This window comes from Dicentrarchus labrax, unplaced genomic scaffold (genome assembly GCF_905237075.1).
Source record: "Dicentrarchus labrax unplaced genomic scaffold, dlabrax2021, whole genome shotgun sequence".
Taxonomy (NCBI): Eukaryota; Metazoa; Chordata; class Actinopteri; family Moronidae; genus Dicentrarchus; species Dicentrarchus labrax.
This window is the reverse complement of record NW_026136722.1, coordinates 11515618-11532291: the sequence shown is the minus strand read 5'-3', so window position 1 is coordinate 11532291 and position 16674 is coordinate 11515618. Positions and strand designations below refer to the sequence as shown.

General features: G+C 38.0%; 1 protein-coding gene across 5 annotated transcripts in view; it reads left to right on the top strand.

The window, feature by feature from the left end:
- Nucleotides 1-16674, top strand: part of LOC127357082 (myosin heavy chain, fast skeletal muscle-like) — a 31432-nt gene that overhangs the window by 13042 nt on the left and 1716 nt on the right. Inside the window, exons 1-35 of one of the 5 annotated variants that reach the window (XM_051389250.1) lie at nt 7224-7247; nt 7452-7503; nt 7582-7804; nt 8022-8165; nt 8251-8407; nt 8499-8526; nt 8623-8728; nt 8811-8903; nt 8992-9055; nt 9166-9264; nt 9352-9455; nt 9543-9681; nt 9964-10082; nt 10179-10328; nt 10418-10588; nt 10689-10995; nt 11101-11174; nt 11267-11354; nt 11465-11582; nt 11697-11820; nt 11917-12053; nt 12151-12406; nt 12494-12736; nt 12850-13026; nt 13134-13279; nt 13374-13464; nt 13561-13950; nt 14078-14204; nt 14577-14695; nt 14957-15153; nt 15259-15442; nt 15538-15703; nt 15796-15920; nt 16033-16341; nt 16421-16624. In XM_051389250.1, coding sequence (XP_051245210.1) covers nt 7601-7804; nt 8022-8165; nt 8251-8407; nt 8499-8526; nt 8623-8728; nt 8811-8903; nt 8992-9055; nt 9166-9264; nt 9352-9455; nt 9543-9681; nt 9964-10082; nt 10179-10328; nt 10418-10588; nt 10689-10995; nt 11101-11174; nt 11267-11354; nt 11465-11582; nt 11697-11820; nt 11917-12053; nt 12151-12406; nt 12494-12736; nt 12850-13026; nt 13134-13279; nt 13374-13464; nt 13561-13950; nt 14078-14204; nt 14577-14695; nt 14957-15153; nt 15259-15442; nt 15538-15703; nt 15796-15920; nt 16033-16341; nt 16421-16624 — 5160 coding nt within the window. In that variant the 5' untranslated portion in view covers nt 7224-7247; nt 7452-7503; nt 7582-7600. Of the gene's footprint in view, nt 1-456; nt 468-7223; nt 7248-7451; nt 7504-7581; nt 7805-8021; nt 8166-8250; nt 8408-8498; nt 8527-8622; nt 8729-8810; nt 8904-8991; nt 9056-9165; nt 9265-9351; nt 9456-9542; nt 9682-9963; nt 10083-10178; nt 10329-10417; nt 10589-10688; nt 10996-11097; nt 11175-11266; nt 11355-11464; nt 11583-11696; nt 11821-11916; nt 12054-12150; nt 12407-12493; nt 12737-12849; nt 13027-13133; nt 13280-13373; nt 13465-13560; nt 13951-14077; nt 14205-14576; nt 14696-14956; nt 15154-15258; nt 15443-15537; nt 15704-15795; nt 15921-16032; nt 16342-16420; nt 16625-16674 lie in introns of those variants that run through there. The other 4 variants (XM_051389249.1, XM_051389252.1, XM_051389253.1 and 1 more) reach the window with 4 other exon arrangements.

Below are 16674 nucleotides of genomic sequence, written 5' to 3'. Positions count from 1 at the left end.
GAGAGAGGGGGGCAAAAGGTAGGTCAAAATTTGTTTTATTTTGTATTCTTTTGTTTTTGTCACTCCATTCTTCTTAACATCCATCTGCTAAATATTTCCATAAAATAATTTCTAGGTAATTATTTAAAATCAGAAGAAGATTACATCCATCCAAGTAACCTCGCAAAGTTCGATAAGATAGATGGAGGACATGGCTATGATGACACACCTCGAAGACCCAACTGTGCAGTATTAACTCAAAGAGCAAATGGTATCATAGATGCTCTATGTAAGTTTTTACAACGCTTCAAAGTGTATGTTATGTAATAAAAATATGATATGACCTACTCTTTGTTGTTGTGAATCCCTTCAAGTGGCTCCGATGTATGATGCTGTATGTGTAACAGTATACAAAGGCAAGAAGAGGATTGACACAATATTACACATCTTCTCCATCTCTGACAATGCCTTTCAGTTCATGCTCACTGGTAAGATCAGAACTACTACTGAAGTTTGTTAATTTTAAGTGGAAGACTTCACCTTAAATAAGCTCACTGCAGCAACTTTAACACACATGATGTGTGTATATTTGTACTCAAGATCATGAGAACCAGTCTGTCCTAATAATGTTAGTAAAACATAAATTGTTATGTTAAATATCCATCCATATCAAGCAGGCAACAACTGGCAAAATGCAGGTAAATCTGGTTATTTGAGACAAAATTTTAAGTTAGAGGACAGTTTTTTTTTGGAGGTTTAACTTATGTAACTACAAACTTCTCATTCTTGAAGGCCCAAATCCTTGAGGCCAAACCTCTGCAGAAGCCTATGGTAATGCCAAGTTTTGTAAGTGATCAGATCAACACATTTTCAACTTTTATTAATAGCTTTCTTGTAAAATATAATGCTAACAGTGATCTGGCTATGTAGGGTGAATTCATCAGGATCAACTTTGGTTGCATTGATAAGCTGACGTCAGCTGATATTTAAACACACCATGTTGTCAGTTGCATTATATGTGCTTGATCAGTGGTGATTGTAAAATATCACACATGATGTACCTATTTTTAGCTGGTGTTTGAATGGTACCAACTGGAATTTATTTTGTCAGAAATGGTTGTAGTCACATATCGAATGAAACATGCTTAAGAAGGCATAAGGCATAAGATTAGACAATGGGAAATATTTCACTTTAATTTAAAAAAAATGAAAAGTGTGTTGAGGTGATGGTGATGTAATGTGAATATTATCAGGGTAAATATTTAAATAGGCAAGTGATGCATACATTGACACAAAAAAATATGCAGTCTATTGGTCTGGCTGCGCTTCCTATTACAATACCGAGCTATTGCAATGAAATCGGTTGTGTTCGTGTGTGTGTTTCTGTATATGAGAACATACTCTTGCTCCCCACAATATTGAGGCTGGCTGTAAAAACCGGTGCTAGGTTTCATCGTAATACCTCACAGTCCAATTTTATTTGTTATTCCTAATAAAAAGCCATGACTATTGCGAACACTCACATGTCCAGGGTCAGGAAGGTCCAGCATGAAGGAAGCTCAGGACCGTGTTAACATTGCTGGGTCCCAGGTCAACAAGCTGAGAGCCAAGAGCCATGATGCTGGAAAGGTATCTTTTTCATTCTATTGGCTGACATTGACAACATTACAACTCGCAAAATACTGATGAATAAATGAATGATAAAATGATATATTCAGGTCAAAGGCTAATAATGATATAATATAGTAATGCCATTTGAAAATCTGAATGCAATCTGACTTTCAGCAAATCAGAATTTGCTCGACTGATATTTCTTCATGCAGATTGCAAGAGGAGTTCGTTTGAAGGCATTCATAGCTAAGGCCAGGAGCAGGAAGGATACCCTGAGAGTCAAGAAGAAGATGGAGGGAGACTTGAATGAGATGGAGATTCAGCTGAGCCATGCAGGCAGGTAGGCTCCGTCAGAGTCTAATGTGTATAAGGGCAGTTTACGTCCATAAAAAATGTTTTATTTTCATCTATTGTCAACAATATAACTCTCTTCCAAGGCCAGAATATGACCATTTTAATAAAGAAATTGGAATATATTATCCAGCTTCTATAAAATTTGTTTAATTTTCTTGTGCACACACTTGCTCAAAAATATATTCCTTCTGTTTATTATTTTGGGTGGTATTACTACATTTGTTATTTGTAGTTAGATCTCAGGGAGGATGCACCTTCCCAGTATTTTGTTTGTGGTGCTAAACCAAAACCCAGGATGAATATGCTAACGTTTCGGCCTCATGGCCTACATCAGGTGGCCAAAACATGAGCATATTTTTCTGAAATGGGCAAAATAGATTGGTGTAATTGAAATGAATTGCTGTTGTTAGTAATTGCTACCTTTTATGCCTTTGGGTTTCCATCCTGGGTTTAACACTGGTCCTTTTTTCTTTCAGTCTACATAGGCCAGTCCAGTCATTTCATATTTCTCATATCATTCATTCATCCACCAATTCACTCAAATGTATTTCTGTAAATTAATTGGCCAAGAAGGAACACATGTAAAACAAATGTAAAACAAAAAAACCTAAAATACAATTTAAATGATCTCATTCATTCATGACAATTCACACACAACACTAATGATACTGGGAAAATCAGGCTTGCCTTGCTAAGATGGGTTGAAATTGTATGTAGTGTGTGCATTGTGCATGTAGATTGTGTTTCATAGGCCATCTAGCAACTTGGGTGACATACAGAACTTATTGATGGCGTATGACGATTATTCATTATAAAGTTTGAGAGCCATACAAATGAATTTCTCAAGGAAAAAAAAAAAAATCCAAATAAAGTGGGCTTTCAGCTAGATTTTAGACCGTGGCTACTTAAAGTACAAATAGTTCATATGGACTGAAGCAATCTGTAAATCCAGCTAACACAAATCACTTAAAGGAATGTAAAAATGAAACCACCGACAAGTTGCTATCTGAAATTATGGTAGGACTTAACAGTGAGTCAATGACATTTGTAACAGTGAGACACACACTGTTATGGAATGACAATTGGCTTAATATAAACTCAAAACCATTGGAGGAATTCAAGTACTCTCCTGCAGCTACTTGTTGGCTGAAGTGTCCAGAGTGTTCAGAGAGGTCACAGTCAGTATAAATTAATAGGAATCCTAATAGCACTAATAGCACTCTAAATGTATGACTAGTCTTGCCAGCAGGGCCCATTCATACATAACACAGTCTTGAAAGACACATCAGTGTTGACTGACACCACTAATGATTAATTTAGGCCTTAAGTCTGAGAATGCTGAGTGAGAGACAACATCTGGTGGACAACTTATAACAGTTCATAATATATTAACAACATGTTCTGATATGTACAAATTAATTAACGATTTTCTTGACTGTACAGTGGCTTTTCTTTCTTTTTTTCATTCAGCCAAACTTAATGCACCAGCAGCACAATTACTAAAATATGGAAAAAGATTTAGTGTGAGGGAGAAGCATCTCCCAGGATTATTCAGGGGTTATTACAAGGGGTTTTTCTGAGGGTTCTAACCATAAAAAAAGATTTCTGTGAGTGATTAAAGAAACAAAATCTACAGGATTGTTCATTGGGACAGAAAAGCGTATTTGTACAGCAAGATGTAAACAAGTGCATCCTCACATTTGATATAATCATTATTTTCATTTACACGATACATTCTTTAAAGTTAAGTGAAGTTATTTATATATTTAGCAGAGTTAGGGTGGCTTCTATAATACAACATTTGAAGAATATGAATGTAACTATATACTGTATAGAATAGCTTACATGATGTTATAACCAGGGAGAATCAATTGACAGTTGCGGAGGAACTCTTTTTTGTGACACCAAACCCTTGCAGTCTGCCTGGGAAGCACAGGTGTTGTTGGACCTTGGGGCAGAAGCTATTTATGGTGGCACTGCACACTAACTGGTTGTCCATTTGTGTAGCAGGATATTTTTAGGAGTGGCCACAAAGGCATTTGAAACAATTCCCTTTGTTTGGAATGACAAAGAAGTATCATATAACCACTCAACACAGCTGTCTGTGTTTCTTTAATGAATGACTGATGAGTGATATGTTTAAAAATAAAGATTTAATATTGTCTCATGTCTCAATCATAACACAGTTGTAAGACAGTATTTTAGTTAGAGCTGCTTCAATTTATGCCAGACATGGTTCTGATCAAAGTATTTATAGGCAGCAAACTCAATTATTTATGATTTACAAATATATATTCAAGCAACTGTGCTTACATAAATCCAAATACAACAATCAAGATTATTTGAATGTTAAGTAAGCTTTGGTGACAACATGCCAGGTCATGAATGGTCTTGCGCAATATATTTTGCTGAAGCACATAGTGTAAACTTTACTGTTAGGCTCACCTCCTCCAACTTTCTTTTTCCTCCATGTAATTCGTTATTTCTTCACAAATTATTGCATTTCATGTTAGACTGTCAAGCCAGTTGTCAGCTGCATAAATCCTGAAAACTCAACCTTAAAAAATAAATACACTGGATATCATCCCCTGTCCTGTCTGTGCTCTTAATTCTGAAAGCATTAAACAAAGAAAACTAAATCAAACAATGAAAGATACAGAGCTTAACCCACACCACCTTTGGTTTGCTCAGTGTTACTACCCAGTCATGGAGGAGACACACATATTTTATACCTTCGCAGGCTCCTCCTTGCCAGGCCTATTTGGCATGTTATATTTCAGTTCAAGAGCTTAGTGCAGAGGCTCATCTATAAGAATCTACGTGACTCAAGGACATACAAAGGAGAAGGTCAGTTGGAACAATCTGTCCCCATTTGAGTCCACCTTCTAGTGCTGGTCCTTTCACTTGCCGCAATACCACATAATGCAAAATAAGTTTGGGCTTTTATTCATTACAGTAAAAACACCCCAAAACCTCAAATGCACTCTGTAATCTGTACATGCTGAATTTTAATTTTAGCTGTATTAGAAAAACAATATGCAGTGAGTGATGTATAACATCTTATTTGCAACACAAATTGTGCAGTCATGAATATGTAGGCACTGTAATTACAGGGAAGCTGAAGGTATCCCAGAAAGTAAAGCTCAATATAGCACCATCATGGTGGCAGTCATAGTGGTTTAACTGAATCAACACTGCATGGTTAAATTATTTTTAATTAATAATTGACAAATTATATAATTCTGTCCTTTCCATTTTAATAATTCTATAACTACTGTATCATCCTGAAGCCCAACATTAACATAGACATTAATGTATCCTAGATTTTTCTTTTCGGGTACAAATGTACAAATTAAAAGGCAAACACAGTGTGGGATTAAGTTGTGGTTAAATTGACTACTACAAAAGGGTTTCAATTCAACTCAAATCCGTTGGTGCATTTACTCACCACAGTACACTAACGGGCCCTGTGTGGACAGTATGCTCTTTATTCAAGGTGACACAGTACATAACCATACATATCACCTGTAGCACACTTTTAGCCTTAGAAAAAAACTATTTGCTAAATGTAATGACAAGCTCGTATGATACATGAAGGCTGAGAAATAGTACAAAACAAAATCCTCTCCTTCTGTTGTGCAAAAATAGCACAAGCACACCAAGGCTTTCATCAAACAAGCTGACTAAAAAAACGACTGAAGACCTCTGACCTTATTTGAATATCATGTTTGACACATGCTATTCAGGTTAGCTGAAAAAAACTGAAGACTTGAATAGCTTTTGTGCAACACATGTGCACAATAGCCCACCTACCTGTTTAGATCACATGGGTGACATTCCCCAAGGTCATCTCCTTTTTTGAAGATAGAAGGTTAGGTAAATATAAAAGGGCATTAACACAAATTCACTCAACAATCCAGATTAAAACATTCTTCAAAGTCATTGGGAAGAAGTCAAAATCTATTTATTTTTTCATGCTTATTATACATTCAACTTTAATGTTACACTGATCCTGGATACACTTTTGATTCATGGTAGTATTACAGTTCTGGAATCTCTAACATCTTGTTTATTGGCACTGTACTTATTTTGGGTCTTATCCCAGCCTACATGGCAACTGTTCATCTGCTCCATTCCAAGGCGATATGTAATGCCTCCTCAGCTTTTATGGAATGGCGCTCAGCCTCAATTTTATTTCAGACATCTGAGATGTGTGTTTGTCCTGCAACTGTATACCAGTGACATTTATATGCTTCTCCAAAACCACAGCCTGTGCCTGCCATTACATACTCCAGGAAGATTATTATTACTTACACTAAAGATCATTGAAGATATTGAAACAAGTAGGTGACAGATCTGTCTGTTATTGAAAAGCATTTTTTCGCACACAAACGCTTCAGTTCTACATTACACATTACTAGGTGATACTTAATGACATACACCATTGTGAAATAATAAAATTGTCAAAATAAATAAATAGTAATAATAAAATCATAAATTTTAAGACAGAGGGAAATATCAGTCATAAGTCCCACAATACTTAAGTAATTGTATATCTTTGACCCTGAATGCAATGTCTCTCAATGGTTTTACTGGAACCGAATGTGTGACAACTAAATGTCCTGCAACTCTACACCAGTGACATTTGAGTGCTTCTCCAAAGCTGAAAAAATAATGCATAATAATAATAATAATAATAATAATAATAATAATAATAATAATAATAATAATAATGTGTTTATTTAATAATTTTTTCCCTGATTAATAATAATGGGTGTCATCATAAAAGATGTTTGAGAATGTCATTCTGAACCTCTCCAATATTAATTAATGTAAGTATCATCATTTTAAAACCAGTGTTCCTAGTCAGTACCAACCATATAATCTGTATCAATTAATTATATAATGTTCAAATTCATATTATATCACTTGATTATTCAAATAATATATTAAAATTTAACAACACCAGCAGCATCCTGCTCTTTATTGTATGCATATGTATTAATAGAAGCATATAGTTAGAACATCTCATATATGTTAACAAACATATGTAACATAAAGTCACTGTTTACGTAAGCAGATAATTTATCAATATTCTATTTTACCATTCAGTTCGCGCACAGAGGGAAACCTACTGCAACAAGGCAATATCAATCATTGTGAATGTCAGTGTCACAGGATTAGGACAACATGACAAGAATGCATGACCAAACTGAGCAGGGCACACCAACTCAGGAGACAGTCCTCTCTCTATAAAAGAGGCTGCTTGGATTCAGTTGATAGCTAGTAGGCTTACAACTCAGGTAAGTACATACATTAATTGTAATTAGTATTGTGAAACTGAGTAATTGATTGATTGTGTATTTGAAACAGCGCTTATAAGCATCATTTAATAATTATTTTAAAACATTTATTTCCGCTGGGTGTGTTATCCACACATGTGATACCAGTCGATATTTATATGAATATATTGATTTATGTGCTCATGTGTGACCATTTATTGATAGGATCAAAAGAACAGGCCTGACTGTATTCCATCTTCTGTTGGGACCAAAGCAGGTAAATTAGTCTATTCAGGAAATATCTACAATTTCAAGACACATCTCACCTGATAGGCCTTCTCATTCTTATTTTCAGTCTCCCCTAAAGTGCCACCATGAGCACAGACGCAGAAATGGAGGCCTATGGCCCAGCAGCCATCTACCTCCGGAAGCCAGAGAAGGAGAGGATTGAGGCACAAACCGCTCCTTTTGATGCCAAAACTGCCTACTATGTGACTGATCCTGATGAAATGTACCTCAAGGGAAAACTCGTAAAGAGAGAAGGTGGCAAAGCCACAGTTGAGACATTTACAGGAAAGGTAAGTGTAATAATGCTAAAATGAAACTCAAATGACTACAGGATTAACAAGCAAACTAATCAAGGTTCTCTAAAATATTTTAATAATAGTTATACTTCATAGACTCTTTCAGCAAAAGAGAATGAGATTAGTTTATTAAACTACCATATATGATTTAATTCTATGTCTTAGTTAATATTTAATCACATTTATTTTCTTTATTGTATTTTGTATTCAGACTAACACTGTAAAAGAGGATGACATCCATCCAATGAACCCCCCCAAGTACGATAAAATTGAAGACATGGCTATGATGACCCACCTCAATGAGCCTGCTGTGCTATATAACCTCAAAGAGCGCTTTTCATCGTGGATGATCTACGTAAGCTTCGATCTTTTCATATAATGTGTTTGTATCTGTAAAGCATCTGCATCAAATGTGATAATGATTCTCTTTGGCACTACAGACCTACTCTGGCCTGTTCTGTGTCGTTGTGAACCCCTACAAGTGGCTTCCTGTGTACGATACTCAAGTTGTCGGAGCATACAGAGGCAAGAAGAGGATTGAGGCTCCACCCCACATCTTCTCCATCTCTGATAATGCTTATCAGTTCATGCTCACTGGTAAGATCCAAGTTACCACAGAATTGTAGTGGATAGGACAGAGAAGAATTTCATCTAGAGGTTAACTTGAGTGTAAATGCTTGTATTTCAGATCGTGAGAACCAGTCTGTCCTTATTACGTGAGTATAACAGAACTTGTCAAGACAATATTTTAGAAACTTCATGACTATCTTGCTAGGTAAGTAAATCTTTTTCTTTTTTCTTTCATTCCCCAGTGGAGAATCTGGTGCAGGAAAGACTGTCAACACCAAGCGTGTCATCCAGTACTTTGCAACAATTGCAGTGGCTGGACCTGGCAAGAAAGAGGGTAGCAAAATACAGGTAAATTTGCTTGTCCGCTAATCTTTGCCACAGTTGATTGTTGTTACACATTTTTATACTGGCTCATAATTTCTCTATGTAGGGTTCGCTGGAAGATCAAATCATTGCAGCCAACCCTCTGCTAGAGGCCTATGGTAATGCAAAAACAGTGAGGAATGACAACTCCTCTCGTTTTGTAAGTACTAATATTTTGGACCTTCACATGACTTCCTTATGCATATTGTTTCTTATACTCAAACTGACCTTTTCTGGTAAATGTCTAGGGTAAATTCATCAGAATCCACTTTGGCACTTCTGGCAAGTTGGCTTCAGCTGATATTGAGACATGTAAGTTTTAGTTATTTTTTCTTTTGTAGTTGGCAACATTGACAACATTAGTAGTATAGCAATGTACTGCACTGCATTGTTTGATGCACATTCATGATCAATTCTGACAGATCTGCTGGAGAAGTCCCGTGTCACCTTCCAGTTGTCTGCTGAGAGGAGCTACCATATCTTCTATCAGCTGATGACTGGCCATAAGCCTGAGCTCCTGGGTATGTTACATGGATTTTAAATAGAAATATAAACAATACTAATAACAAGACTAACCAATACTATGTATTTCTATTGTTTTCCTCTAGAGGCTCTTCTGATCACTACCAACCCCTATGACTACCATATGATCAGTCAGGGTGAAATCACTGTCAAAAGCATCAATGATGTGGAGGAGTTCATTGCAACTGATGTAAGTTGATAGTAATTTGTAGAATAAAAGCAGATGAATGTCAGAATAATAGATGTTCGAAAAGGATTTGCTTTGCTTGAATTACAGACAGCTATTGACATCTTGGGCTTCACTGGTGAAGAGAAAGTGGCCATCTACAAGCTGACTGGTGCTGTGATGCATCATGGAAACATGAAATTCAAGCAAAAGCAGCGCGAGGAGCAGGGTGAACCTGATGGAACTGAGGGTAATTGTAATAATAGTGTTATTATAATTAGCTTGGCAATCAGCACGAACATATTCCAAACAGACAAATTACATGAATGAAGATTAAAAAGTAATAAGCTGGAAACTAACCAAAAGCCAAACAGACAAACAGTACAGAGAGAGTGAGAAATGAACTGCCAGTAATTGCTAACAAACACAACACACAATATGACATACATTTTTGTTTTCAGTGGTGATTTTAGTAATGTTACCGTTAATTGTCTTGGTTCACATTAATGCAAAACTTTTTTCTTTCAATCAGAGGCTGATAAAATCGCCTACCTCATGGGCCTGAACTCAGCCGATATGCTGAAATGTCTGTGCTACCCAAGAGTCAAAGTTGGAAACGAGATGGTCACCAAAGGTCAGACTGTGCCACAGGTAATAAAAAGGAAATTTGTTTGGAAAGATGAAGGACATATTTGCATTTCGATATGAAAATATTAGAAATTCCCACACTATAACTCTTATTTCTAGGTCAACAATGCTGTCAGTGCTCTGTGCAAGTCTGTCTACGAGAAAATGTTCTTGTGGATGGTCATCCGTATCAATGAGATGTTGGACACAAGGCAGCCAAGACAGTTCTTCATTGGAGTGTTGGATATTGCTGGATTTGAGATCTTTGATGTGAGTAATTTGAAGAACATTTCAGGTGTATTGCATGTCATCAATTTTTTTTTTTTTTCATGGGACTGATTATATTTCCAAAATTTCAGTTCAACAGCTTGGAGCAACTCTGCATCAACTTCACCAATGAGAAACTGCAACAGTTTTTCAACCATCACATGTTTGTGCTGGAGCAAGAAGAGTACAAGAAAGAAGGCATTGATTGGGAGTTCATTGACTTCGGTATGGACTTGGCTGCCTGCATTGAGCTTATTGAGAAGGTAAGACAAATCTGTCAGATAGAAGATCAACCTGTTTTCTGAGTGCATACTAAATTGTTGATTCTTTTTAATATGACATTTTTCCTTTTTTAAATCTCAGCCAATGGGCATCTTCTCCATCCTGGAAGAGGAATGCATGTTCCCCAAGGCTACAGACACTTCTTTCAAGAACAAGCTGCATGATCAGCATCTTGGCAAGACCAAGGCCTTTGAAAAGCCAAAACCTGCCAAGGGCAAGGCTGAGGCTCACTTCTCCCTAGTTCACTATGCTGGTACAGTGGACTACAATATCACTGGCTGGCTGGACAAGAACAAGGACCCCCTGAATGACTCAGTTGTTCAGCTCTACCAGAAGTCTGCAAACAAACTGCTGTCCATGCTGTATGCAACCCATGCTTCATCTGATGGTAGGAAATAAAAGTGAGCAGAGTATCCAGTATTAATGGTAAAAGATAGTGAGAAATGTGATTCAAATTGGTCTTTCTTTGCTGTCACTTTGTCTTTAAAAGCAGATGCAGCTGGTGGCAAAAAGGGTGGTGGAAAGAAGAAGGGCGGTTCCTTCCAGACTGTGTCTGCTCTTTTCAGAGTATGTTACTCAAAGTAAAAATTCAATTTAACTTCAGTGGTTTGCGTTTAAAAGTTGAGTTTAATTTTAAATGATAATATTTTGCCTCACAGGAGAACTTGGGCAAGCTGATGACCAACTTGAGGAGCACTCATCCTCATTTTGTGCGTTGCCTGATTCCTAATGAATCAAAGACCCCAGGTTTGCTGTTTTTGTGTTGCTGTTGCCTTGTCTTTTTTCAAAGACTAAATTTCCTCAGAACTGAAATTCCAGAAATGCTTATTACACGTCTAATTTTGTACAATCTCTAGGTCTTATGGAGAACCACTTGGTCATCCACCAGCTGAGGTGTAACGGTGTGCTGGAAGGCATCAGAATCTGCAGAAAGGGCTTCCCCAGCAGAATCCTCTATGGTGACTTCAAGCAGAGGTAACTTGTCAATATAAGTAATTCAAGATGATTTTGGTTATTGTGTTATTATGGTATATAAAACACCAGGAAATGGGAGGTGCATATAAGTAAAAACTTAATTTTCTCTTGTAGATACAAAGTATTGAATGCCAGTGTCATCCCCGAGGGACAGTTCATTGACAACAAGAAAGCTTCAGAGAAGCTGCTGGGCTCCATTGATGTGGACCACACTCAGTATAAGTTTGGACACACAAAGGTACATTTCTAAGGACAATATCAGTAGCCATGGCAAGTTTATGTTCTGTTGTATCCATGTTTACTGAAGACTGATTTCCTTCACTTAACAACATAGGTGTTCTTCAAAGCTGGTCTGCTGGGTACTCTAGAGGAGATGAGAGATGATAAACTGGCTACACTGGTGACCATGACTCAGGCTCTCTGCAGAGGACACCTCATGAGAAAAGAGTTTGTTAAAATGATGGAAAGAAGGTAGGATTCTCATACAGCATACTGAATTGTTTCTTAAATTCCTGTGTGACATTAAACAAAAGCAACCATTATACACTAATTGATGTTATTTTATTAGAGATGCAATCTTCACCATCCAGTACAACATCCGTTCATTTATGAATGTGAAGAACTGGCCATGGATGCATCTGTACTTTAAGATCAAGCCCCTTCTGAAGAGTGCTGAGACTGAGAAGGAGCTCCATCAGATGAAGGAGAACTATGAAAAGATGAAATCAGATCTGGCAACTGCCCTGGCCAAGAAGAAGGAACTGGAGGAGAAGATGGTTTCCCTGCTGCAGGAAAAGAATGACCTGCAACTGCAAGTGGCATCTGTGAGTGAAATGCAAAAGTAGAATTTATGTGAAACATTTCTGAGATGTTTCAGTAAAAAAACTACCATGCATATGTTCAAACTATAGGAAGGTGAGAACCTCTCTGATGCTGAGGAAAGGTGTGAGGGGCTCATCAAGAGCAAGATCCAGCTCGAGGCCAAACTCAAAGAGACAACTGAGAGACTGGAGGATGAAGAGGAAATCAATGCTGAGCTGACTGCCAAGAAGAGGAAGCTGGAGGATGAATGCTCTGAGCTGAAGAAAGACATTGATGACTTGGAGCTCACCTTGGCTAAAGTGGAGAAGGAGAAACATGCCACAGAAAACAAGGTTCAAATAACCTGAAATATACACTGATACAAATGAAAACATGTTTTTACAGAGGTTTCAAATATGTGTGGATGTTAAGCTGCATTAAAATGTACCTTTCATTCATTTTTCAGGTGAAAAACCTGACGGAGGAGATGGCATCTCAAGATGAATCTATTGCCAAGTTAAGCAAGGAGAAGAAAGCCCTCCAGGAGGCCCACCAGCAAACACTTGATGATCTCCAGGCAGAGGAAGACAAAGTCAACACTCTGACCAAGTCCAAGACAAAGCTAGAACAGCAAGTGGATGATGTAAGACAAAAATGTGCTTGAAGTCATTAGCAGGAGTATAAAGTAGTTTGGGTCTTAAGATTTATGTTTATGTTGTACTGTAAAAATACAAAAACTATTTATTTAAGCTTGAGGGATCACTGGAGCAAGAGAAGAAGCTCCGCATGGACCTTGAGAGAGCCAAGAGGAAGCTTGAAGGAGATCTGAAGCTGGCCCAGGAATCCATAATGGATCTGGAAAATGACAAACAGCAATCTGAGGAGAAAATCAAGAAGTAAGTGAAAAAATAAGTTAGTGATGAAATCCCCGCATTTGCATACAGGGAAAGAAATAATAGAAATGTATTCCTTTTTGTTTTACTCATTAAGGAAAGACTTTGAGACCAGCCAGCTCCTCAGCAAGATTGAGGATGAACAGTCTCTTTGTTCTCAGCTTCAGAAGAAGATCAAGGAGCTCCAGGTGACATATTCAACAAACATACAGTATCAGACAACTCAGTAAATCGAAAACAAAACATTATATTCCAGTTAATAATCCTTCTTTTATCCAATCTAGGCTCGTATTGAGGAGCTGGAAGAAGAGATTGAGGCTGAGAGAGCTGCTCGAGCTAAGGTTGAGAAGCAGAGGGCTGACCTCTCCAGGGAGCTTGAGGAGATCAGCGAGAGGCTTGAGGAAGCTGGTGGAGCGACAGCTGCTCAGATTGAGATGAACAAGAAGCGTGAAGCTGAATTCCAGAAGCTGCGTCGTGATCTTGAAGAGTCAACCCTGCAGCATGAGGCTACCGCTGCAGCTCTCCGCAAGAAGCAAGCCGACAGTGTTGCAGAGCTGGGAGAGCAGATCGACAACCTCCAGCGTGTCAAGCAGAAGCTGGAGAAGGAAAAGAGCGAGTACAAGATGGAGATTGATGACCTCTCCAGCAACATGGAGTCTGTTGCCAAAGCAAAGGTATTTAATGTTTTTCAGGAAAACACAACATGATTTTAGCAAATTTCCAAAAAATTAAAGTGGCAATTGAATACAGAATATCTGATCAATAAGTTCCTTGTTCATGTTAATTACATGCTAATTACAGGCCAATCTGGAGAAAATGTGCCGAACTCTTGAGGACCAGTTAAGTGAAATCAAATCCAAAAATGATGAGAATGTTCGCCAGTTAAATGACCTGGGTGCACAGAGAGCCAGACTGCAAACAGAGAATGGTATGTATCCAAAGATTTGAAATGTGGGGTACAATAATAATTTTCAGTTCAGATATCATTAATTCCAATGGTCCAAAATGATGATTGGTTTGTGTGTTTAAATGGGTGCACTGTGATTTGTATAGGTATAGCAGTTATTCCCACAACTAATGTTTAGATGATTTAATAAAAGGCATAGTTACATGTAATATTATTTTACCTGTTTTTATGTATTGTATATAGTCCTATTTAAAGAACAATTCCATATGTATAATTTGTTTCTTTTAAACATAATTTTAAATAATGTGTTTTCAATTTAATGTAAACATTTTCAGCAATACTTCAGATATGAAAGAAGCCATCCAAGTCTAATGTTTACTCTTATTCTTTCAGGTGAGTTTACTCGCCAGATTGAGGAGAAGGATGCTCTTATTTCCCAGCTCACCAGAGGCAAACAGGCATACACTCAGCAGATTGAAGAGCTTAAGAGACACATTGAGGAGGAAGTGAAGGTACAAAATCTTATATTTGCATTGTCCACTTTAAAATGCCATTTGTTTTTTGGATTTCTGTCTTTGTATCAGGCATATGATATTTCCAACAGACAACAATGGTCTGATCAGGTCTGATTTGGTTTCTGTTTCTTAGTTGAAATAACAAAATCAAATTACTTTCTATAGTCACCATTGGAAGATTGAGTAGTTCCTTAAAATATTTTGTGTATGTACTATGTTAAAGGAAAGACTGTCATGATTCTTATGATGAATTTGTAGGCCAAGAATGCCCTGGCCCATGCTGTTCAGTCAGCCCGCCATGACTGTGATCTGCTCAGAGAGCAGTTTGAGGAGGAGCAGGAGGCCAAGGCTGAGCTGCAGCGAGGAATGTCCAAGGCCAACAGCGAGGTGGCTCAGTGGAGAGCCAAATATGAGACCGATGCTATCCAACGCACTGAGGAGCTGGAGGAGGCAAAGTATGTCATCTTTTTTAACTTTTATTGAATAAATAGGTTTTTAATTCAATATTTTACCACTACACAGTTCTTTGCTAAATTAAATTTGTGAATACTTGATTACAGGAAAAAGCTTGCCCAACGCCTGCAGGATGCTGAGGAATCCATTGAGGCGGTGAACTCAAAGTGTGCCTCTTTGGAGAAAACAAAGCAGAGGCTGCAGGGTGAGGTTGAGGACCTCATGATTGATGTGGAGAGAGCTAATGCTCTGGCTGCCAATCTTGACAAGAAGCAGAGGAACTTTGATAAGGTAAATGGTGAAAATGGTCATCAAAACCAGTTTTATCTCAAGAAACACACACCTAAATAGTAAACTAATCATATTATTAACCTATTTAATACTAGGTCCTGGCAGAATGGAAGCAGAAGTATGAGGAGGGCCAGGCAGAGCTGGAAGGAGCTCAGAAGGAGGCTCGCTCTCTCAGCACTGAACTGTTCAAGATGAAGAACTCTTATGAGGAGGCTCTGGATCAGCTGGAGACAATGAAGAGAGAGAACAAGAACCTGCAACGTATGTCAACTGATATATACATTCAAAGCAATAATTTATTACCAGTTGTGAAGAGTCTGTGAATGCTTATCTTTCTTGTATTTACTGTGTAGAGGAGATCTCAGATCTGACTGAACAGATTGGCGAGACTGGAAAAAGCATCCATGAGCTGGAAAAAGCCAAGAAGGCTGTAGAAAGTGAGAAGACTGAAATTCAGACTGCCCTAGAGGAAGCAGAGGTATCTTTCTTTTATATGTAATTTTTTTCTCATTGCCGCATATTGTTCATTTTACAGTGTTATATGCCATTAGTTCTGGTTCTTTGCAATACTTTGTTGACTTTTCTCACAGGGTACACTGGAGCATGAGGAGTCCAAGATTCTCCGCGTTCAGCTTGAGCTCAACCAGATCAAAAGTGAGGTTGACAGGAAGCTGTCAGAGAAGGATGAGGAGATGGAGCAGATCAAGAGGAACAGCCAGAGGGTGACTGACTCCATGCAAAGCACTCTTGATGCTGAGGTCAGGAGCAGGAATGATGCCCTGAGAGTCAAGAAGAAGATGGAGGGAGACTTGAATGAGATGGAGATTCAGCTTAGCCATGCCAACAGGCAGGCTGCTGAGGCCCAGAAACAACTGAGGAATGTCCAGGGACAGCTCAAGGTAAGGTTTATATGATAATTTAGTTTTAAAAAGTTTAAAAAATAGTACAGAAAGTGAATTTTTATTTATTTGTTGTCAGGATGCCCAACTGCACCTTGATGATGCTGTCAGAGGACAGGAAGACATGAAGGAGCAGGTTGCCATGGTGGAGCGCAGAAATGGCCTGATGCTGGCTGAGATTGAGGAGCTGAGAGTCGCTCTGGAGCAGACAGAGAGAGGACGCAAAGTGGCTGAGCAGGAGTTGGTTGATGCCAGTGAGCGTGTCGGACTGCTTCACTCTCAGGTGTGTTTTCATTAATTCACAAGCATCTTATATTTTGACAATACATTATA